This window comes from Gymnogyps californianus, chromosome 4, assembly GCF_018139145.2.
Source record: "Gymnogyps californianus isolate 813 chromosome 4, ASM1813914v2, whole genome shotgun sequence".
Taxonomy (NCBI): domain Eukaryota; kingdom Metazoa; phylum Chordata; class Aves; order Accipitriformes; family Cathartidae; genus Gymnogyps; species Gymnogyps californianus.
In genome coordinates, this window is record NC_059474.1 from 37,107,601 (window position 1) to 37,130,948 (window position 23,348).

At 45.4% G+C, this 23,348-nt stretch overlaps 1 protein-coding gene across 1 annotated transcript in view; it reads right to left on the reverse strand.

Annotated features, from left to right (window-relative positions):
• STOX2 (storkhead box 2) overlaps positions 1-23,113 on the reverse strand; it is a 144,894-nt gene extending 121,781 nt beyond the window's left edge. Inside the window, exon 1 of the mRNA XM_050895825.1 lies at positions 22,738-23,113. Coding sequence (XP_050751782.1) covers positions 22,738-23,113 — 376 coding nt within the window. The remainder of the gene's footprint in view (positions 1-22,737) is intronic.
• Between the last annotated feature and the right edge of the window lie 235 nt (positions 23,114-23,348).

Genomic DNA, 23,348 nt, shown 5'->3' on the forward strand with positions numbered 1-23,348 from the left:
TGAGATAAAATAGCTAAACGGCCACTAGCAGGCTAATAATGACAACACACCTACGTTCCTAATTTCAGAAGATTACATCAAGCATTCCTTGTCGAGCTGAAACTGCTCACACGACTGCAGGGGGAAGACGGCGGCAAGCTCAGCTCTTAACCAAAATTTGTGTATTTTGCAGGAGAGAAAAAGCAGGAGGAAGGTCCTGTATCACCTTTAAACGAGGTCATGGGAGCAAAATATGGCTATTTCTTAGCCTTCTTTACCTGTCAGATAGGTCTAAAATGCAGCCCAGGTTGACAGCAGCACTTAACCATCCTGCATTCTTCACCAAGATAATTATGCCCGTAATAGCTGAACCTCTGCTCTGCACTGCGTCAAAGGGTTTTACATTTTGTAATGTAAACTCGGGAAATGGCTTAGAGCAAAATGAGTTAGGCTTTACCAGTCAGCCAGCAAGACGCATATATCTTCGCTTCCACAAGGCAACTAATAAGCTGGAAAAAGACAGAAGTGAGAGAGAGGGCAAAAACAGTATGTTTATATAGATCGATGCAAGCAAAGATGCACTTTGCTAGACTGCTGCCCTGTAATAAAAAATCTCACCCAAAGCAAAGATAAAGGCCCTATTTTATAAAGCTCTGACACTATTTTAGAAGCAGAGGGTGAGTATCCATAATGCCAACAGAACCACACAGGGATAAATCCTCCAAAATACTTGGCAAAGCAACCCTACATGATGGCAAGGAAAGCCACTGGATTCCACGCTAATACATCCTACCTCATCTGAGCTTTTTAATGGGGAAGAAAAGTTTGGAGGGAAAGGAGACTGGGAACCCAAAATCCAGTGATAAAACCCAGCTCCTCAAGAAGCCACTCCTTGCCTACTCTGTTCAAGTTTTGATCATTAAATACTCTATATTCAATATTACATTAAACTTACAAATTATTTCTAAATCTTCAAGACAGAGAGTCTTTTTGACATTCTGCTTACATGAAGGCCAAAGCACTGAAACCCCAGCCACATCGAGGCACACAGCTGCCACCACAGCACAATATACACACATACACTTACAAGACCCAGAGGATGACTTACATCGGCTTTCCTCTCCAAATGAATGTATAACCCAACTGTTCTTTTCATTTTTACTATTTCTGTCCAATTCCTTTCTTTCTATTCTCTCGTCCCTCTCTTCTCCATAACAGTGAGTTAACACTAGACACGTCCCATACAGAGATGCTGTCTCTCTGCCACCGATCTGGCTGGCTGGGCCAGGACTAAGCTCTGACATTAGGATTCGCTTCCAAAAGTTATAGTTTTCTTAAGCCTGAAGGCCTGATTCCCTTGCATGCGGTTACAGCATAAATCCTCCTTAATATACAATCCTACTTTGCTTTTGCAGGTATCAGTGCAATAAATGCTCTGTCAAAAATCTGGTTTCGTGCACTGCCCAGCAGACTGATGCATAAGGGAGTGGTTATCCCAAAGCACCCCCTGGGATTTAAAACCTTCTCCTAGGGCGCGGCATTTCACAAGGCACGTTGCCGCTGTAGGACATGGTCTGGCTGAGCCACACTAGCAGATGCAAGAAAAGAAACAAGGGCGTGATTTTGAGAATAATATTCAATCATGCTGAAGCCACCACACCAAGGAAAAGCTATTGCAAAGGACTAATTTTTCAAAAATTTCTTCTTTCTCCTCAGCCTACCACACCAACATCAGCAAGCCTTGTTCCTAACCTGTCATCAGCCTGTCTTCCACGCAAGCACAGCGGCTAAGGGCGCAGTCCCTAACACGCTCAGCTTCCCCTCTCACTACCCTGACAAATTACCAAGACACTACGTGGGCTGGACCTTACGCCCCGATCTGCGGGAGCAAGCCCTTGTTCCATCCCCACTGCTCCTGGCATTTTTGCCATGTTAAGGATGTGCACGGCTCAGCTGTTTGTTTTCTTTAGGGCTGGCAAAGCAAAGCAATTCTTGGGGACATCCCGTTATAGCTCGTGTCAACACAAGGTAAATCGCAGGAGCGTGCTGACGAGCTCTTCGTTCAGCTTGTTGCATCCCGTGAAACCACTCCTCGAGCAGATCTGTGCAGAGAAAGATTTCCAATTAACTACTTCTCAAACCCCCACATAAGACGGTGTAAGAAAGGCCTCTCTCAAGCGAGCATCTTGCTTCTTGGTGTTCCCTACATTATTTATAGAGGGCCCAGCTACTGCTGTCCTTCCTACTACCTGTTATGTATAGCCCTATACAATAAACCAAAATTGGGCAATCATTCTCATTGGCGGACCCAACCTTAAGGAATGATACCAACAGAAAGAAAGCCCACTACGACTGTTTCATGCCATGTTATTTGCCACACTGAATTATTCCACCAGGAACATTAAAAAAAACCCAAAAAACCCAAAAAACCAAAAAAACCCCCCAAACAAAACCTAAGCTACAATCAGAAATGAGCAAAAATCCTAAATGAGACCCTATGTGAGACCCTATGTTCCACAAGAGTTCAACAGGTATATTTTTACTTGTCAAATAGTTTCACACTGCACAGGTAGCATTAATTTTTTTTTCTTTTATTGGAGGTATTAATGAACTATGTTATCTTTGTTCTGCTCATGCTGTTCAAAAGAGGTGACAAAAGAATTCTCCCCACCTACCTAGATTACATGTTATCCCAAATGTTTGTACTTCATGGTCACGCTATGGAAAATATTCACATGAGTAATCACACCAAAGTCATTATAACTACCCCTATGAAGGAACATCTAATCTCCTCTTCGGGCATTTGCAGAGATCAGGACCCAAAAACTGCTAATGTGCTGCACTCTGTTTGTTCCAAGCTCAGCATTTTTAAGTAAAACAGTCCATTTTTAAATGAATACTGTAGTAAATATCTCCTTTTGTAACGAGCCCCTGACAGCAAGAACCCCTGGCTTCACACAGGTCCTTACAACTCTATAATAAGCTCTTGGGAGGTCCCCAGGTTTTTCTTTCAGCGACGGGGGCAAATTCCACAGACTCACTTTTCTGGTCATTGAAGCAAATTATCAGATGAAGAAAATGATGTGTCTGTAAAAGTAGAAGGAAGATCATATAATAGGCGGCATACCAGTGCGCTGACCCCCTTCAACCCACGATGGAGAATTCAAACACAGCATTTCCAGGCTGGGATCTTCCGCTTAATGCACCCCGTGCTTTGGCTTTCAGCAAGAAGGGCTCCCTGTCTCCAGTGCCTGCTGCCCACCTTCTCAGCCAAGTCAAACACTGGATGGCAAACTCATTGCTCTGAGACCACAGGCAAGGTACTTCCCCCTGGCCCTTGGGACTGGGCGACCACTGGCGCTACACGGAGCAGAAATGGGAGCATCTCCACGCGTGACTTCCCCTGTGAACTCTTCTGGGAGCCACCTGTGGCTGCAGAAACCTGCTCCGCGTTAGTCACAGGGGGAGCCAGGCAAGGTCTGGCAGCACACAAAGAAGTTCTTCTGTATGCCAGATTTTTCTTCTGTGAATGTATCTATTTACTTTTGAACAGAAAAGCTTTCAGGTTTTGGGGGGAAAGGTTGTTTTGTTGGGGTTTTTTTGGTTTGGTTTGGTTGTTTTGGTTTTTTTTAAGAGAAATCTTTCATATACGATACAGAGGATGCTAAAAGATTAAAACATGACTTTCTCATTGTTTTATTATGTTTTCTGAAAAAGTAGCTCTTTTGTTTGTTTCAGTCTTACCTCCTAGTAATTTAATTTCATGCTCCCAAATCCTTACATCAGAAAAGACAGAAAAACATCATTGCTCTACTTATATTCTCCACAGGACTCATAATTCAGTCAGCTTCCACAATATAGCTGCTCCATGCTTTGGAGCACTCTTGTTACCTTTCCTTGCATCTTTTCTAGTTCTCTGGCTTTTTTCATGCCTCTCCCGCCCTGGGTTTTTCCAACTTGGGGAAACAGACTTCACACAGTATTCAACATACCTATGCACTACAGCGGTTACACACTGGTATCTTATCATCTTCAGTTTTATTTTCTATTTCTTAAGCCATAAGTTTACAGAAGAAAAAAAAAATCATACCTTAAGTTTGAAACAAACTCGTAAAACACTGTAAGTTTCAAAAAAATCAAATAGGATGCCTAAGGTTCTGCCTTTCTTTCTGCAATTTTCTGTTTACCTTTCTGTTATCAACTTGAGTATGTTTCTCAAATGTTTTTCTATCCTTTATACAGACACTGCCTGAGTACTTGGGCTGCTGCCTAAAGAAGGCTGAGCAAAAAACCTTTGGTCCAGTTGTCTTCTCAGCCAGAATAAATAAACAAGAACTCCTCCAGTGGAAAAGCTGTGACCTTCAAAAAAAAAACCCCAACTGTAGTTAGGAAGGTAATTCACACCCTTGCATTTAAACATACCTAACAAACATGTTCTTAAAAGGAACAAAGATATTTTAATTGCGTTTGTTGTGCATCTGCATTCTCAGCGTTGTCCAGTCATCAGCACGAACTCTGGTCATGAGTGCCGGGAGCATGGGATGCCCAGCGCCGTCACCATAAACAATAATACACACGCTGACACCCAACACAAACATGGGATGGGAAAGGAAGAGGGATTTCATTTAAATGAGTGGCAAATGGACTGAGAGAAGGAAATACAAACTGCACCAACAATAATCCTTTCAACACAACATCTGTATTTTCCCCTCCCTGTTTATGATGTACAGTAATAAATTTCAGAAACTTCCAAAGAAATAGGATGATGCTTTTACTCTCTAGGAGTCAGGAGCTAACAGTGTGAGATAGCTTGCCCAGACACTACTAGCTAGTCAGAAAGAAAGGGGGAAAAAAAAAAAAAGAAAAAAAAAAGGATAGGAGTCTATTCTTTGATCAAGTCACTAAAGGTATCTAACAAAGCCAAAGAATAGACTCCTATCTAACAAAGCCAAAGAATAGACTCCTATCTAATAAAGTCAGGCATGCCCTTACCAATGTATTAGTCAGACAGGCAGCTCTGGATTCTACATTTAGAAAATCTTGCATGTAATTGCCTGGACTTGCAAATGCCACTATATCATATTTCTAGCAATGCTTTGGGCAGCAAATTTTGTATGAGTTATACCATCAGGAAAGGCATATAATCTTGCTCAACTGGCAGTAAGCTTTGCTTACACACACACACACACTTCTGAACTGTTTAAATGTAAAGCAGAATAACTAGAACACATGAGCAGAGAATTGCTTGATTTTATCCCACTGTATCTTCTACAATTCACCTGAAATCAGCCACTTATGGTACTGAAAAGAAAGCTAAAGTTTGTCCAGAAGATAATAGAAAAATGTACTCACTCTTGCTAGCAACTAAATAACATGAATATTCAACTTTACCAGCAGCCTTCATAGTTAGCCTGGAATAACAGTAAAAAGTGTGACCTCCCCTCTTTACTGAGTCCAGGGTGAATTTGGCTCCAGCACTTACAGAACAGTTTTACCCAACTGTCATTATTCATGTTATCTTCATAACCATGATGAAAGCTGTAAATTGTTTCTGAAAGAGCACTCTCATTTCTGGAGACTGAGAAAGTATTTCCTGGCTGGACCCTCAGAAGCTGATCTGTTAATAATTCAACAGCAAAACGTATTTTCTTGGGCAAGAAGAGAGGAAATGGCTAATAGAAGAAAGAATAAGACAAATTGCAAAGTCTATGTTTTCATATATTCTTTCTCTCCTGTGTTCCTCTTAGCTTGAGGCATCTCTAGTTCTCATTTCACTAGAAACACAATCTAACTCCTACTGTCAGCGGAAAATTCCCTCTGATGGAAATAAAAGTTGGATCTTTTATGTAAGATGGGATGGGAAGCTCTATAGTTACCAAGTTTGCCTCCACCAGGGTTTAGGTAACAGCTCCTAAAAGCACAAGGGTCATCCATCTACTTGGCTTTGTCCTTTAACTAGTCCCTTTCCAGATCCGCTGTGGTGTAGACACCCAAATCTGCTGACTAGCCACACTGAACACAACCAGGCTTACCCTGCATCAGGAGCAGATTAACAGATCTGTTGTATTAGGAATTGTAGTAGATGGGCCAAAAAGCTTACACACTTTGTATGTTTTCTGTGGTTTTAGTGACATCACGGTCTATGCAAAAATACAAAACTAGGGTTTCTTTTTTTTTTTTGAATCTTTTATTCAGAAGATGAATTCTCTGCGAGTCAAGGAAGCACGTATTTTCGTAGCCCAGAGGGTATCCATCAGGCTGCAGAAACACTGAAATTAAAGTGTGAATGGTCAATGTCTCCTCCTCCCCTCTATTCACTGAGACCAACTTCAAGGCCCGCAGCCTCCATTAAGTGCTTTCTGCCAAAAGGCTGAGATAAGAATGAAAGGAAGGAGATAAGAAGAAAGGAAAGAAGAAAGGAAGGAGATAAGAAGGAAATGCTCACTAACAAGAGTAGTTTGTGAGTCTAAAGCCAGACTGAAAACATGATTTAATGAGCTGAGTAAAAAGACTGTGGTTGCACAAGGAGCAGGTCAACTGCAGACAGAAAAGTCACAAAAGAAGTGGGAAAATGAGGTTATGAGAGAAAGAAAGAGCACTTGGTTAATTTGGTTTTTGTAACTTCCATTCACCAAGTCATTACAACCTCATTTCTCAGCATTTAAAATTAAAGAAAGAGCAGGCTTACTGGACATTTCAAAAGGTCTACCACAATTATGTAAAGCAGCTATTGCTGGGTTTCTGGCAAAAAAAAATTTAAACCATGGATTAAGTGGTTGGGAAAAAAAAGTCTTTCCCAAGAACAAGCAGTGCGGTAAGAAGAGATCCTTCTTTAAAAAGCTGCTGGCAACTATGGCTCTGTCGATCACCTTAAGGATCTGTCAAAACAGTCAAACACGGCTGAGGCAGGCCAACATTTTGTGGAGGGTTTTGTCCTTTTTTTCGTTTTGTTTTTTTTAAAGACCAAGCACATTGCAACCGAAGGCACCAGCTACCTAATCTTGTTCATGGCTGTGCATTCAAGAAGGTATCCCATTTGCCTCAAAAAAACCCGTGTCCAAACAGCGTGGGTGGAAGAGCCAGCCAGCCGGCGCGGTGTGCTCCTGGGTCTCCCATTATGCAGAGCAACCGGAGGCAGGAGGACCAGGGGAACCTGTTATGCAGGAGCCAGAGTTACAAAAGGACCTGTCCACAGCAAAACATGCAGGAAATGTGGAAATCATCCACGAGATCCACCAGAGCTGCTGTTAGCTGCTGCTGTCTTCAACCGGGTGTTACGGGTTAGATGATCGGAGCAACCTGGCCCAATGTCATGGCTGTGAGCCGGAGGTTGGACCAGAGACCTCTGGAGGTCCCTTCCCACCCAAATTACCTTATGATCCCGCAAATATCTGTTTACAGACTACAATGCAGAGAAGATAAGGCTGCAGGTCCACAGCAATTTATCCTGATCTCTCTTTTCCTCCCCCCTCACCCCAGGTTAGGTTTTTGCCTTTGAGCTGGCTCACTGTGGGCTTCTGTGTTGGAGCAAAAGGGAGAGCAAAGGCTGGGAGACCTTCATGGTGCTGACCCACACCAGCTCAAACCACTGTGGCAGTGCAGATACAGAGGGAAGTTCAGTTCCTGCTAAAAATGGTAAGGAGGGACTACACTCCTGTAGTCAAACATCTGAAAACAAACCTGTGCCTTCCTCAACGAAGAGGAAACAGAGATAAAAAAGGCAAGTTAGGGACAACACTGGTAAAGATTGACTGAAGCACTTTCCATATTGTGCTGGTTTTGGCTGGGATAGAGTTAATTTTCTTCACAGTAGCTAGTATGGGGCTATGTTTTGGATTTGTGCTGGAAACAGTGTTGATAATACAGGGATGTTTTCATTATTGCTGAGCAATGCTTACACAGAGTCAAGGCCTTTGCTGCTTCTCACCCCACCCCACCAGCGAGTAGGCTGGGGGTGCACAAGAAGTTGGGAGGGGACACAGCCAGGACAGCTGACCCCAACTGACCAAAGGGGTATTCCAGACCATATGACGTCATGCTCAGCATATAAAGCTGGGGGAAGAAGAAGGAAGGGGGGGATGTTCGGAGTGATGGCGTTTGTCTTCCCAAGTATCCATTATGTGTGACGGAGCCCTGCTTTCCTGGAGATGGCTGAACACCTGCCTGCTGATGGGAAGTGGTGAATGAATTCCTTGTTTTGCTTTGCTTGCATGTGTGGCTTTTGTGTTACCTATTAAACTGTCTTTATCTCAACCCAGGAGTTTTCTCACTTTTACTCTTCTGATTCTCTCCCCCATCCCACCGAGAGGGAGTGAGTGAGCAAGTGGCTGTGTGGTGCTTAGCTGCTGGCTGTGGTTAAACCACAACACATATCTACCCTATTAGGTCCCAGCAGATGGTTCTCAACCCCGTTGTTCCCACGCTGTTCGGCACCATGCCTTGCCTTAACCATCTCATGTTTTTAAGGGTCAAAAACATGCCGTTTACAAAATGCATGGTCTGACTTCAAAGCAAAATAGCACCATATCCATTCCAAGAGCCAACTTTTGAAGGCTGAGCCCCAGCTAGCACCAAATGCAGCCAGTGACATTTCTGGAGCCATCAGGAGAGACAAGATGTCTCCAAGGAAGGTGGAGATTGCAGAAGCAGCTAGAGCAGAGCCAACAGAAGAACGACGATGCCGCAAGCAGCGGGGTGGCAGGTAGGCTGGGAAGGGACAGGCTGTTATCGACACTTCATCAGGCTGGTGTGATCATGGCACAAAGCCACCAGTGGAGAGGAAGACAAGAGCTTGCATGCTGGCGCAAGCTTTTAAGCGGAGAGATAGCATTGAGAAGAGGTCAGTCACGGATAAAGGTAAAAGCCACACTTACTAAGTTCACAGAAAAAGAAATTCAAAAGGCAGGAAGCGAAAAGCCCTGAGGAATTCACTGCAACATCTCAGTTTGTAAAGGAGGGTTACAGTATCCCAATGCTGCAGTGTAGCCTAGATAAGCCTGAGCTAGGTTTAATCTAGGGACTTAAGTCACTTACTGCAGCAGCTCATCACAGGCTGCCTGAGCAGCAAGGGAAGTTAGCCACTGCTGAAAACCATAATTATTGCTGGAGTTGAAGAATGCAAACCATACCTGAGATGGCTAGCTCAAAACTAGCTCAGGTACATTTATGTTCAGTGGCAACACATGCAGGAAAAATCAAGGAGCCTAACAATGAAACAAAGCTTGGTCATCTTGCAAAAGCACTGAGACCTATGGTTTCAGGAAGGGAAAAGAAAACCCCACAAGATACCACTTCCCTCTCCACCCTTGCTTTTCCAGGATGAGAGTAGGTCAGTTCCCCAGATGTACTTCTGGGCGTTGCCACAGAGAGAAGAGAACCAGACAGTACTGACAAACATGCTTCAGTAGAAGACGCAGAGTTGCCTTGAGATGCAAATCTCATCTTTTCTTACCATAATTAGGAAAGAACAAGCCTGCGAGAAGTCATATACAGTACTAAATCCTACAGGTAACATCACAAAAGAATCATTATTTTGCAGTTTAGTGAAGGAAACACCATATAAACCATTACAGGCTCTAGTTCCCTTCTGCAACATTCTATGCAATCACTGCTGGTGTTTTCACAGCATATACCAAGAGTGCAAGACCACAGGCCAGGACAGTATGACATGCCTACTGTTATGTCTATGGACCCGATAGGCCCTGCACTCATTTTCTTAGTGAATAACCAGAGCAAATAAAGTAAGGATAGTCATTTATGAGGTATTACGTGTTTGTGGCTCCAGATTCAAGCCAAACATATCTAATGTGATTGCAAACTCACCATAGCTCTACTAAAGCTTTCAAAAGACTTAGGCATGCAACTCATTCATGAAGCAGGCTGAGGGGTGCCACAACATGTAATTACTACAGCCCAAGAGGTGGGAAAATAGGTAAAGCAAATCCAGGCAGGTTTTGAGCAAGAATTCTTTGCCTGGTTGCCTATTTACAGATTACCTCTCATTCACAAGTAACCTTGTATGTGAGTATAATTATCTAGGGGTTTGCACTGCAAGAGCACCTACGGACCTCAGCCCCGCGTCAGCGCCGCAGTGCCCAGCACAACATCAATCTGACAGAGCCACCAAGTTCTCTGCCCCAAAGCACTTGTGCTGTCAAACACAAGACAAGGAGCAACGTTTGGACGAAACTTTCCAGCAGGCAGCCCTCAAAGTGCCAGCCATCCCTGTACATGGTTAGGCAGGCTGCTCCCAAAGTCACCACCGCAGGTGTCCTCAGAGCAAAGAGGAGAAGGGGAAAAGGTGCAGAGCGAGCACTGAGGTTCAGGGTAGCTGCCATAGATGACGAATTGTGAACTATGAGAAAGGAAGATTTGATGAAGTCTGCAGCACGCTGGTAGGGGAGCACAAGCTTCAGCTGCACAGGTACCTGCACACTCAGATGTTAAATGCTGGGCTTGGTGAGGTCAGTGGTTTTCAACTTGGGGTCTGCAGAACCCCAAGTGATCTGTGAACTCCTTTGCAAAAGGTCTACAGAAAGATAAAAGTGAAAAGCGCCGCTCATATTTGCTGTATTTCCACTGCAAACTCAGCCATCTGCAAACTAAAGAAAGCTGAGGACCAGTACACTGCGGGTTATTACTCTCCAGGACAGGAGGCAACGTACATGATTCAAAGCAATGGAAAATCCTCAGGAATTGGAAATGGGTGCACAAGCCACTGAGCAAAAGTGTTCACCAGCATGGAAACAAGAAAAAAATTGAAATAGCATGTCCCAGTTGTTCAACATTTTCCTAGCTAGTGGGAAAAAAGTTCTGTCAAAATTATTTCCTTTTTACCCCGTCACTCATCACAAAAATCAGCTCTGAAGTCTGCAGCTCACTTTCTTCCATCTCACAAGATGATTGGTGTCTAGTGGCTCCCAACAGACAGGACATGTTTTGGCCTCTCTCTCAACACAAACATTGAAGAGATTGGAAAGACGGCACTGGGATTAATTTAAGTAACCACTGAAACCTGAAGCCCAACAATTATCTGAGCAGAAAAATTAAAAAGACTCACGCGCTGGCACACAGATAAATCTGCTTTCCCTCTTTAAGATCAAATATGTCACTGAATGAGACTAGTTATTGACAGAGAAAAGCAGAACAATGATAAATGTAGTGATTCTGACAATAAAACATTTTACAGCCATACTGCACTTGAAAGGTAGCCAAGAAGCAAGTCCCTACAGACCTTCCAACAGCTATTTGGCATCAGCTTCACCGAGGAGCTCTAGCTGTACACCTCTAACAAAGACAAACTAGCAATCAGAAAATACCTTGGAAACAAAACCAAAGAACTTGAATTAATAAGAAATCTATAAACTGAAGGCTACAAGCTACTGCCATAAATAAAAAATGACAAGATGATAGCCACTAATTCCTACCCAAGGAAAGAAACTAGAATGACTGTAGGTCAAGCTGCCTACTTTTTGTGACTTCATCTTTATTGACAAAGTATTAATTAAGACTTCCTCTTCATACTTTTATTGAAGAAGTATATTAAGACTTCCTCTTCGTACTTTTCCTGAAGGCACCTACAGATCCTGGATGAACTCTTCTGCTGTTTATTTTTCAGACTATTGTACACATCAAAAATAAAAATGCCAAGAATACTAGTCCTGATTTTGCAAGCTTAATTCTCAAAGGGTTCCCGGCTTAGATGACCCACTCTGGGATTAACCAGGAAGAAATTCCTCTGGCAAATCTCTTAACAGTCAGGCAAATACAAGAACCTACAACATGCCTATATTTAAAAATGTGAGTCCTCCCACCAAAGTCAGACTTAACTTGCTACATGCACACATGGGCATCTGCGTCTTGTTGAATCAAGACCACTCAAAGTAATGGGAAACCTCTGTCCATACAGCACTTAAAACATTATATACACCCTCACACACATGTCTGTATGAAGGAACTCCAGCTAAAAATCGCCCTAAGCTTCTACCATGGAATGCTTAAGCACACAAAATTTCTTTGAGAAACACTGCAAAGCGTCATAGCCCTACGAGTCCTATGTTCTTCCATCCCCACCTTGCAGGCACCTCCCAATCTGCTGAAAGACGGAGATGATACCATGTAGCTAGACCTCCTAAGAAAATGCATTAAGTACTACTAAAGTCTCCGCTTTCGATAAAACAGAGCAGACCTGACACCTATCAGACTTGCTTCCCTACCACGTGAAGCACTACATTGAAGATTATCTATTCATATCACTAAAAACCTGGCTGGCCTCCCTTCTCTTTCGGTCTCCCACTCCTTCCAGAGGTTCATATTCATAAAGGAGGCTTCTCTACAAGGCTGACGTCTGGTCTGAAGATGCCTGTTCGAAAAACATACTTGTTTCTAGAGCATCTAAGATTGCAGAGCCTGGAAGTTATTATTTTCCTGCTCCCTGTTTACCCACTGTTTACCCTTTCATGACTGTTCTTCTCCACAGCTTCTCACAAAACTAACATTTTCCTCTTTAGCTGCATAGGATTTTTCAATCAGTAACACCTAGAAGGTATTTCTTTTCAACCAAAAGGATAATTGTGACAAATTAGCAATGACGGCAGGAAAGCTCAGTGTCCTCAAAACATTTTTCAACCCCACTTCAGAAACAGTGGGTGAATGTGCCCCTTCAAACTCTCTTTTCTCAAATTAAACTAGGGAGCAAATTCCCACTCTTTTATTTATTTTTTGAATAACCCCTCCTGCTACTAATGTCTACTATGTTAGATACTGTCTTTGCTTTAAATTTGACCTTAAAATCCTGTTTTTCAACTGGTTACACCGCCTTGTGAACATGCAGCTAATTAGGACATCCCTACAGCCCAGGCAAGTTGCTGACTTCTCACAGCCAGACCAGGGCCACACACAAAGCGACACCGGGCACCTGAGAATCTCTGTTCAGGCTCATCCGACTGTCCACAATTTGCTCCTCCTTTGACTTAAACAGCCATATAAACACCAAGTATGTGACAGTCCACCAGGACCTCCTTCCTCTACTCTCCTTCCCAGTGCTGTGGACGTTTCATCCTCTTCTTTGGGCTCTCAAGATTGCCTGCATCAGCCTGGACCACCCTGCTGGACAGGGGCCATTTGCAAAGCCTCACCGGGAGGCTCCTGCTAGCAGACAAGCTGAGCAGACGGAAACCTTTGCACGGGTGCTGACCTACTTCTGGCTTCAGAAGCTAGAGCATCTCGACAGCACCCTCGGATTAAGCAAGGTGTACGGGTTTCCCTGAGCAGAGACAGTGGAGACAAAGGAGGCCCTTCAGGGAAACCCGAAGAAAACACTCGCCTTGCTCTTAATGCCAGCTATTGTTATTTCATCTGTCAATGAAGAGAGAACTTGTCTGGGCACTAACCCTGCAATACGCGCAAGCAGGAGAGCAAACATTTAATGCCGGTCTGCCTGAGCGCGAGGCAAGGGCAGAGTCCACTCCCACATGAGCTGAGGAATGGCTGGAAGGTTCGAGGGCAGGCTGAGCACTATTGGCAGCCAAATAACACACCAAGAATCCTTTGACTAAAACACCCCCACTAAAAGAAAAGAAAAAAAAAACAAACCCAAAACCCCCAAAAAACCAAAACCCCATGCCCAAACCAAAAAAAAAAAAACCCACCAAACATACAGAAGTTCACTGCAGCATCACATGGAGCTTACCAGACTTCAGCTACCTCTCTAGAATTTGAACACAATAAATTAACAGGCAGTGATAAATCCCATTTATGTTGGGTTGATCTCTTTGGGAAGAGACATCGGTAATGAACTGCATGCATTGCTACTGGCACAGTTGCAGGGCTCTATAAGCTCATGGACCCAAGGATACAGGTAAGACAAGGTAAGTAGACACGATATATTTATTAGGCTATGAAGTCTTCCTCGCAACGACCTGGAGAAAGGCTGATGCATCCAGAAACCTATCTATTTCTTACATATTCTTTGCATATAGAAAGATATCCATGGATATTATGACCAAAATGGAAAATACAACTACAGTCTGAAAGAGTGAATATGAATTTGTCTGTCTTCTTAAGCTAAAAGTTTCACTAGACTTGGTATAGGCTTTTTTTAAAGGAAAAAAAAAAGTGCCCATTTTTAAAAAAGAAATACTCATTTTATAGCCCCACAATAATACCTAAGACTGCTGCCAAATCTCAAACACACTGGCAGCACCCAGCTTCTTCTAATGCTAATAATACCTTGCAAGTTTTACAGCTCCAGTGTTAAACATGGTCCTTGCAGTCTTGCTCCTTCTTGAGAGCCTCTGAACACCCAGTGAGAGCATACATTACTGCACACGCAACTTCAAGGCAGCAGATAAGCAGGAGTTACTGGAGCTGCGGTTACCGGTGAGGATGGACACAGCAATGCACTGCCCCGCTACCAATGCGGGGATCGAGCCACTGCTCAACCACAGTCCAGCCCCCTCCCAAAACACACCTTTCTTCCCCTTCTGCCAGCACCAGGAGGAAGGAATCAGCCTCCCCCGCGGCCAGCCTAGTCCTGCTGGCCACTGCGTTTTAGGCCATGTTATTGGGAAAGCCACTGGGACTTGTCACCTTCCAAAAGCCCCTCTCCACTCTTTCGGTGGGATTCCCCATACCGGGGCCAGCAATGGGCCTTTTGGCATCCTCACTCTCCTCCATAGGCAAGCATGAGCCAGCATATGTGCCTTCTGAAGCACTAACAGCTAGCAAAAACTGCTTTAAAACTAAAACTTCATGAAGGTACCCAAACCACACTCTTCAGATAGAAACATTTTTCACTGTCACAGTGTATAGATTTTGTAAAGAACCAAGTTTGGAGTTCTTTCCTAGAGTTTAAGTGAATTGGCTTGCCTTTCTAAAACAGCAATCTTTGATACACGTGTATATCCCTTCATTAATCATCTGATAGTGGAATTCAAGGTTAAACTAAAAGGCTGCTGTATTTTACTCAGACTTCTGCTGTTTTGGTGTCCCATCCCATCCCCCCATGGAAGAAGAACAACGAAGTCTCATACTACTTGGGTTAGAAGTATATCCAGCTCCAGAAAACACACTACAGAAGTCATTATACTGTGCAACTTTAAGTGCACAGTTGTCCTGGTTTCGGCTGGGATAGAGCTAATTTTCTCTATCTACAGGACAACAGTATAGTAACTTTCGTTCGTAAGAAAACCAAAAATAGGCCTAATAACTGCCGACAGCAATATTACACCATCGCTTTTCTGCTTCAGGAAAAAAGCGACTAGAAGAACCACTGTTCAGATTCCCTGGGTAGTTACCGACCTTTGAATGCATGCTCTATTGCTATTGTGGCTCAGAACAGAAGCACGATTAAAAAAAGGAGCCATGAAGACCTTCTCAAATGTCAACAAGAAAGCACTTCATTTCATCAAAATATACATGTTTGTACATTCTTAACATTCAGATATTTCTCGTCACAGGCCTCAGGTGAAATCTCAGGTCATAAACTGAGGGATCAAGTACACCGGACAGAAGAAAGCACGTTTACATATTAGGTGAAGGGATTTTATTCCAAGAAGAACATAATATCCTTAAAAACCTGTCCAGATCTGGCCCACCCAGGGAACAGTTTTGATATTGGAAACTGGAGACTGCAATAACATTCCCAGCAGTCAACATCATTAGAAAATAATCAAAACATTTATGCTTTCGTATTTAAAACAAAGAAACAAAGTTTGGAGAGAGCTTGAATTTTCAGAACCCTGTTAAATTTCTGCTACTGCCGAAAATGACTCTTAAGAAGTTCCTCCCATCCTTACGTTTCACAGCCACAGTTTCTGCAGGGGAAACCACCATCTGGTTGCAGCTTTTATTTTCTCCAAACACTTCAGCCTTTCCTTGACTACCAAGAAAAGAGGAGCCTGGCCATCACGTGTTTGCCGAAGCCGAGGGAAGGTGTGACGTTGCTCAGAAGGCAGCTTTGGATGCCAAGAGTCTTGGAGGACACCCGATCCGTCTGGGTTGCATCTTTTCTGCTACTCTCTCTAAATGGATGTCTCGAATGCAGATGAGAACGTGGTAAAGCTTTGGCATGCCCTACCTGGGGGACAAGCTGTAATTCTCCTGGCCAGCAGAAAGGAGGACAGGTTCACCATCCGGATGAATGGCCCAGGGCAACAGCACCAGAATAGCTGCGAGAGAGCGCAAACTTCGTTACCATTCCCTTTACAAAGGAGCCGAATCAAAAACCTGCCACTCAAGGCCACGGAGCAGTGTTTTCATACATGGCTGACCCTTCCTATAGCATCTCTGCACTAAATGCATATTTCTCCAGGAATCAAAACAAACTCATTTCAAGCTAAATTTTAAGCTGTGGCAACATGTGTAGAAGGTCTGAACTTAGTCTACTAAAATCATTACAATTTGATAAATAAAATATTAAGCAACGTGCCTCTAACTGGCAAATTAAAGACAGGACAAACTTGGGAACACATTACTGAGTTTTCGTGCCACAAAACCGTGAAGAGGTGTGGGCGGGATGGGGGTGTCTGTGGCTGGTGGCCCCACGGCCATCCCTTGCCATGGCCCCCGGGCACCCCATCCACCTCAGCCTTTTTAAAACCAAAAATGACTATGTACAAAAGAAGAGTGGGACAGACGGAAAGGTGATTTAGCGAGCGGCCCGGCAGCACGCGTGATGCTGGCAGCTCAGGAGCCCATTTAAGCGCTGGGAATAACACCTGACAAGGGCTTCATTCAGTGCACACCCGCTGCGCCGCTCCCCGGCAAAGACAAGGGCCCTTTGAGGAGGGAAAGGAGGAGCGTTTAATTAAAGACCAGACCCTCATGCGCAGACAAAGAGATGGAGCGAGCGAGGGCCCTGGTGCCACTTCCGCTTCGGCAGAGCCCCGCGGCCGAGGGCTGCTCTCGGCCACCGCTGTTCCCTTACAGCATCGCTTCTTTATACGGAGTGTACGCTTAACTTGCAAGGCTGGATGACTTATTTGCCACCGGGAAGGACTCTACTATACAATGGCACTCTTTGTGGGAGGGAAGGAGGTGGGGAAACAGTACTAGCTGGCCATTAACCTTATAAATCCTTCACTTGAGTTGCACAATGAATACCAAGCGTCAGTGTATTTGACTTTGCTTCTTCAAGAGAAGCTGCTTCGAGTGAAAAAAAGAAGAAGAAATGAAATTTAATAGGTCATATCTTTCCTTCCTGTGTGTTTTTTATTTTCACAATACATTTTAGACAACCTGCATTAGTCTTGCAGACCATCCACAGCTTTCTTTAAAGAGCAAGAAGCATTTCTGACTCCAAGATTTCACTCCCAAAACACAAGCACAAACGACATACTGAGAAATCAGGCCCTTCATATACAGTCCATACTCATTTAGCTCTTGCCTCTCTCTTCCCAGTCTCTAAAAGCTGCTTTTACAAAGTAGATTAAAGGCCCAACTCAGCACTTCTGAACAGCAAAGTTCTCTGCTCAAAGTTGGGAATGAATTCATAAGCACCTCTGCCAGGCCATCAGCTTAAGTTTACCTTCTTTTTTATTTTTTTAGGCTGCAATAACCACCTCACAGATACAAAAAGTGCTTAGTGGATCTCTAACTGGCTCTAAGTTGGGGTGGGAGAGGAGGAGAAAAAAATTGTAGTTTAAATCCCCTGAAGTTCCCATGGTAATACCATGAGACATACAAAAGGTGTAGATGAGTGTGTGGTAAACTCCTCCTTGGAGGTTTTATTACTATGAAACCTAATGCTCCCTCACTGAAAAGAAATTTTCATGATATAAAGGAGATAATTGGGAGGAAAAAAGACAATTCACGTTTTATGACTGGCTGTAGATGAATAACATTTAGTGTCCAACAGTCTACACTGCACCATAATCATCCACTAATGACTGGAAAACTCACTGTGAAAATTACTGAACCTAAACTGGTGGGGTGTTAATTTAATTTTTGGTGGCAAGAGAGAACACGGCAGGGAGAGAAAAGAAAGGGAGCACTTAGCTCCAGCTCCCAGCGTGGCAAAAAAAGTTTCCGCCCCTACGCCTGGCCGAGCAGGAACAATGCACAACAGCCTGGCCCTGCCGACTTCGCTGAATTATAACTCCTGCTAGTTAGTTTAATTATTGCACATACACTTCTTGAAAACTCCATTTGAACATCAGCTTCTAATTGGAGAAATTACTCTGGGCATGACCGAAGGGTTGTTATAAAGTTTGGTCACTTCTTTTCAAGCAATCGTTACAAAAGGGCACGGCCCTTCCACGAAGCGTATGAAAACCTCTCAAAGATGCCCATTGTCCAAGACACAGAAATCACGAGCAAGAGATACAGAAGGAAGTCTCAGCTTGGAACACAAAAGGCGATGAAGACACAAAAATGAGGTGGAGCATCCTGCTACACCAGCAGCGCCTTGCATAGAAGAGCTGAAAGGGGAAAAAAAAAAATTCAGCTTCCAGGATGACAAATATTAGTGGGTGCAAATGGAAGGTGTGTCAAAGACAGAAATCTTATTAAAATAATAATGCTCATTAAAGACTTAAGTTGCAAAAGCCTTGCAAAGTTACAAGAAAGCTTCAAATCACTCTTACCAAAGACAAATTTCATCACGGGACCTACAGGTTTGCATAAGGTTTCCTTGACCCTCTAAATCAGCATATTTAGCATGTGCTGGTTTGGGGGTTTTGTTTATTCAAAGACTGCTTATGGTTCCCAAAGCTTCACCTTCAGCCAACTTAAAGACCTAGATACACCCACCAATTTCCTAATACCCAGGTAACTCTGATCACTGCAAAAATGGACGCTGAGCAAGCTTTTATGGCATAACCATTCAGTTTAAGAAAACTGCCAAAGAAGTACGTTTTAAAGTCACACATGGAACACTTCATCCCCTGTATCCTCAAGCCCCAAGCTATCGGCGCTAAAGCAACTTTCTGATGTGCTTCATATTCCTGCCCTATTTTGTGGTAGGGTCTAATTTTACAATTCAAGAGTTGAATCTCCGGACACTGGAATCTCACATGGATTTTAATCCATTTACTTTCTGGCTGAGATACACCTGCACCAAGCATACTAGGACTGTCCAGTCCCTGTTAACTACAGATTACACTTTCATGAACTTTTCATTATCAGGCCAGGGTGACTGAAACGTGAAAAGACTATCCAGTGACGAGTCTCCTCCTGGTTTACATTTTGCAATCCCAGCAGCAGAAAACATGCTATGCATTAGAGGTTTAGTATTCCCTCCTCCTCACCAGCTACTTTTTCCTCCAGTTATTATCTCTGTGGCCATCACAACCCACTACTCATCAGATCAGCCAAGGCTCCGGACCGCAACAAACAAGAAACATCAGCAACACCAGCAGAGGTTTGAAAGTGAGGCTGCAGTCGTAATTTCTGGCTCACGTTAGCACTTAACAATGCAGGTGAAGGGAAGCATTGTCCAAGGCTCTCCGGTACCTGTGCATGGAGGTCATGCAAACGAGAAGACGAGGCATTTCTGTCCCTTGCCCCCTGCCAGGCAGCAGTGGGAGGTCGGGATGCTCTCCCCACACTGCTTTGGGGCAGGCAGCTCATCCTCCAGCTACCCGGTCCCAGCCGGGCTCCAGGGGCAGGTGGGGCAGAAAGCCGCCCCCACCTTTCTGCAAGCAGCCAGCCAGCCAGCCAAGAGAAAAGGCAAGAACCGACACCACGGCCTGCTACAGCATTGCCCGGGTACCCCAATGGCCCTGGGGTGCAGAGAAGACCCTCCCGGGTCAGCCCCATGCACCCCCTCACTGCTACGCCCGGCCATGGCAACCCCCTATTCCCACCACAGCACGGGGGCGACGGGCTGGGCCAGAGCAGCAGAAAAACAGCAGCTTCACCTTCATCAAAAATACCATGCCACTTCTTCCCCTTGACCCCATCAGTTATTTATTAACAGTAGTAAAATATTACTGTTCCTCACCTCCCAACCAGGCAGGTTTTCCTCTCAGCCCAAGATACCCACTTCTCTTTTTTACAAGCTGAAAAGCATGGAGACTTTTTCTTTTTGTCTGTAGGTGTAGTGTTCACTGCTTTAATGCTGCAAAGTGGAGAATAAAGTGTGAGAGAGCTCCTAAGTAAGTCACGGCCATTTACACATTAGGCACATAATTATGTTGAAAATACAATTACACACATTTAAGCAGATGCTCATGCCCACAGGCCAGGCCCATTACTTTGACTCTTCTTTAACTACCTAACTTTACAGTAAGTGCAAGTTGAATCTACTTAGATACAAGGTGGGTGTGGAAAAAAGGCAGTGAAAAAAACTTTAAAAAAAAAATTAAAAATCAATGTTCCCATCTCATTTACCACAGCTAAGGACACTGCACAACAGGTAAGACTCCAGCAGGTCCCTGCTCTTCTTTCACAGCCTTTAATCAAATACTGAGAGGCATTTTCTATTTTTAAAGTCAAATTAAAACTTTTGGCTCCAGTCTTTTGTAAATTCACAGCAAAGATAACCCCCCAAGGAATGCATACTATTTACACACCAGTGAGCTTACTTATTAACGCGAACTTCTAGCAAAAGTTGTGTTTCCGTATTTTAAAACGGGCCACAAAGCCCTGTTTACATTCCATGTCTGGCTTCAGTAACGTCAAGGTCAGAGCTCACCCTTCAATAGTCCTCCTGTGCAGTGGGCTGAGGAATGTCGCCCGATGGGTAAGGTCCAGGGACACCCCAAAAATCAAACACTGACCCTTACACTCCATCAGGCGACGGTGCCCATTCCTCCTCGGTCCAGCTGGAGCCAAAAAGCCCACATGAGCTACGCTGAGCAGCTGGCACTAAGAACTGCCCGCATCTCTACGCTTACCACCACACTTTGTTCCAAAAGTAAAAGCATAAGCATTTAGCAGCCTTGGGTGGAAAGCACATGCAGGTTTTCTCCCCGTGTTTGCTGGCCATGAACAGCAGTTCCATCCAAACCTCTGCCACAATGCAGGTCCACTACCTGTCTATCAACTTTTTACCCTCCTCTAAATATTGGTGGAATGCAGAAAACTTTTCCATCACCAGAATAGGATTTACCACCTGTTCTCCAACACTGGTTTGTTGTCAGAGGTTCAGAGGGAATTTCTCTACGATGAGGAAAAAAAGGTCCATCAACTCATTTTTAAATGGGCAACTTGTCCTGAGCTTTCCCGTCAGCACAAAGAAATGGTAATATTTGAGTAAGTCTGATGGGGAAATGGTGAGTGACAGAGAAGTGCCTGAAAACTGTGCGAGAGGCAAGACTGCAGATGACAGAAGTGATCAGATTCTGTACTGCCTGTTCCAGAAGGACAGCGACAGCTAAAAACATTCAAAACCAAGATTAAAAAAGGAAACTGAGACACACCAAACATTCATGCTCCATTCTTTGTGGGAACTCTACACAGCCAATTTTTTAAAAGAAATGCATGGGAGCATCCTGTTTTAAGGATCTGAAACTCCCAGCGCAGAGAGCGCATCTCTAGCTCTGTGACCTGTTCCAGGTGCCTGCTGCATAAGACACAGATGATAGCAGCTGTACATAAGGAAAAGACAGTTTGCTTCACCATCACCACTATGGCAGCCGTGGGAAGCAACAAGACCTTGACAGCAATAAAACACATCCTCACAATTTTTCTTCTCTCCATAAGAGAAGCTGCATGTTTCAAGCTGTGAAGGCTGCAAGTTACTTGAAATCCTAATGAAAACTTCAAGTCTGTTGCTCTTCACGACTCTCCAATATACACACCAAATAGCCACAGCTTTATTTCGGGGGCGGGGGGTGGTGTGTGTGTCAACATAAGTGCTGCAAAAATTTTTGCTGTCCATACTAAGATTTTTTTCTTCCCCCTGAAGAAAATTCAGGAAGAGATGTGCTCCTTCCTAGGCCGCACTGCACGCAGGCGGGACTCCCTTGGGGGATCACACCGTAACTTGAATCTTCAGCCCACCGTGGCATGACAGACTTGCCATTTACTGCTCCAAAAGCCACTTGCCTTGCACCACAAAAACCCATACGTTCCTCATGTCCTACTACTACTTCTTGCCATGGAAGACACCTTCACAGCAACACTGTGACACAAGTTCGAGCTACCAAGTAGATCCAAATATGAAGTGAAATATTGGTTTAGTAAGCCTAGAAATGCTAAAATGAACTTTTAAAATTTCTAATGCTAGAAATTATTATTTTTAATGAACTGATTATAACTCTAATTAAAAGCTTGCACTCTTTGTAAATGTTAGCAGTTGTTCCCGAATTGTGTAAAGGTCTCGTAGCTCAGGAGGGTGCGGGATCCCCCTGTAGTGAAACGCCTGAGACAAGCATGCCCGAGGAGCGAGCCGCGGAAGCCGGCCCGCAGGAGGACAGCCAGCATTTCACCCTGCAAGGGGTACGTTCCAAAATTTACAACCTACGGTTTTAACCTCGCCCGCTGAAGGAAACGAGGGAACGCACCTCTCCAACCCGACCCTACAGCTCTCGCCTGTAGCTCTTCTGGCGAGCCCCAATTACTTGCAGCGCATCCTTGCAACGCCGCCGGTCCTGTCCCGGCTCACCCCTTTCGCGCCCACCCACTTTTCGGGGCGCAAATCCCGCGGTGGAGAGGGGCCCCCCTTTCCACCCCCAGCCCCTGACCCCGCCGGGCCCCGGCGGCGGGCTCTCCGGGGGCAGCTCCGCGGGGCCGCCGCCCCGCTCGCCCCGCCGCCGCACCCCCCGGCTGGGGCGGAGAGCCCCCCCGCGCCCCGCCGGCCCCGGCGGCACCTACCCAGGCACTTGATGTGGAAACCGCTGGGGGGCTTGAGGGAGCGGCGCGCCCAGCCCTGCCGCAGCACCTCCAGGTGCTCCTCCTTGCCCTGCACCAGCAGCACCTGCTCGTCGATCCAGCCCAGGAAGAAGGTCTCGGCCACCGCCGCCGTGGCCCGCCGGTCCCAGAAGTGCTGCATGTTCTCCCGCTTGAAGTCCGCGAAGATCTCGTAGCCGATGCGGTGGCGGCCCAGCTCCGCCGCCGGCCCCGCACCGCCGCCGCCCCCACCGCCGCCGCCGCCGCCGCCGCCCCCCGGCCGCCCCCCGGCCGCGACGCCCAGGACGATGGCCAGGGAGTGCGGGGCGATCTGCAGGCACCGCTCCGCCCTGCGCGGCATGGCCGCTCACCGCCCGCGGCCGGGCATGGGCACGGGCACGGGCATGGGCACAGGCATGCCTTCCCACGGCAGCGCTGCCTCCCGCGGCCGGCTGTCCGCGCTCCGCACCGCTCCGCCCCGCCACGGCACGGCCCGGCCCGGCCCGGGCCGCTCCGCCCCCGGCACACCCACGGCACGGCGCGGCGCGGCGCGGCGCGGTACGGTCCGGCACCTCGGGCGAGGCGGGGACGTTATC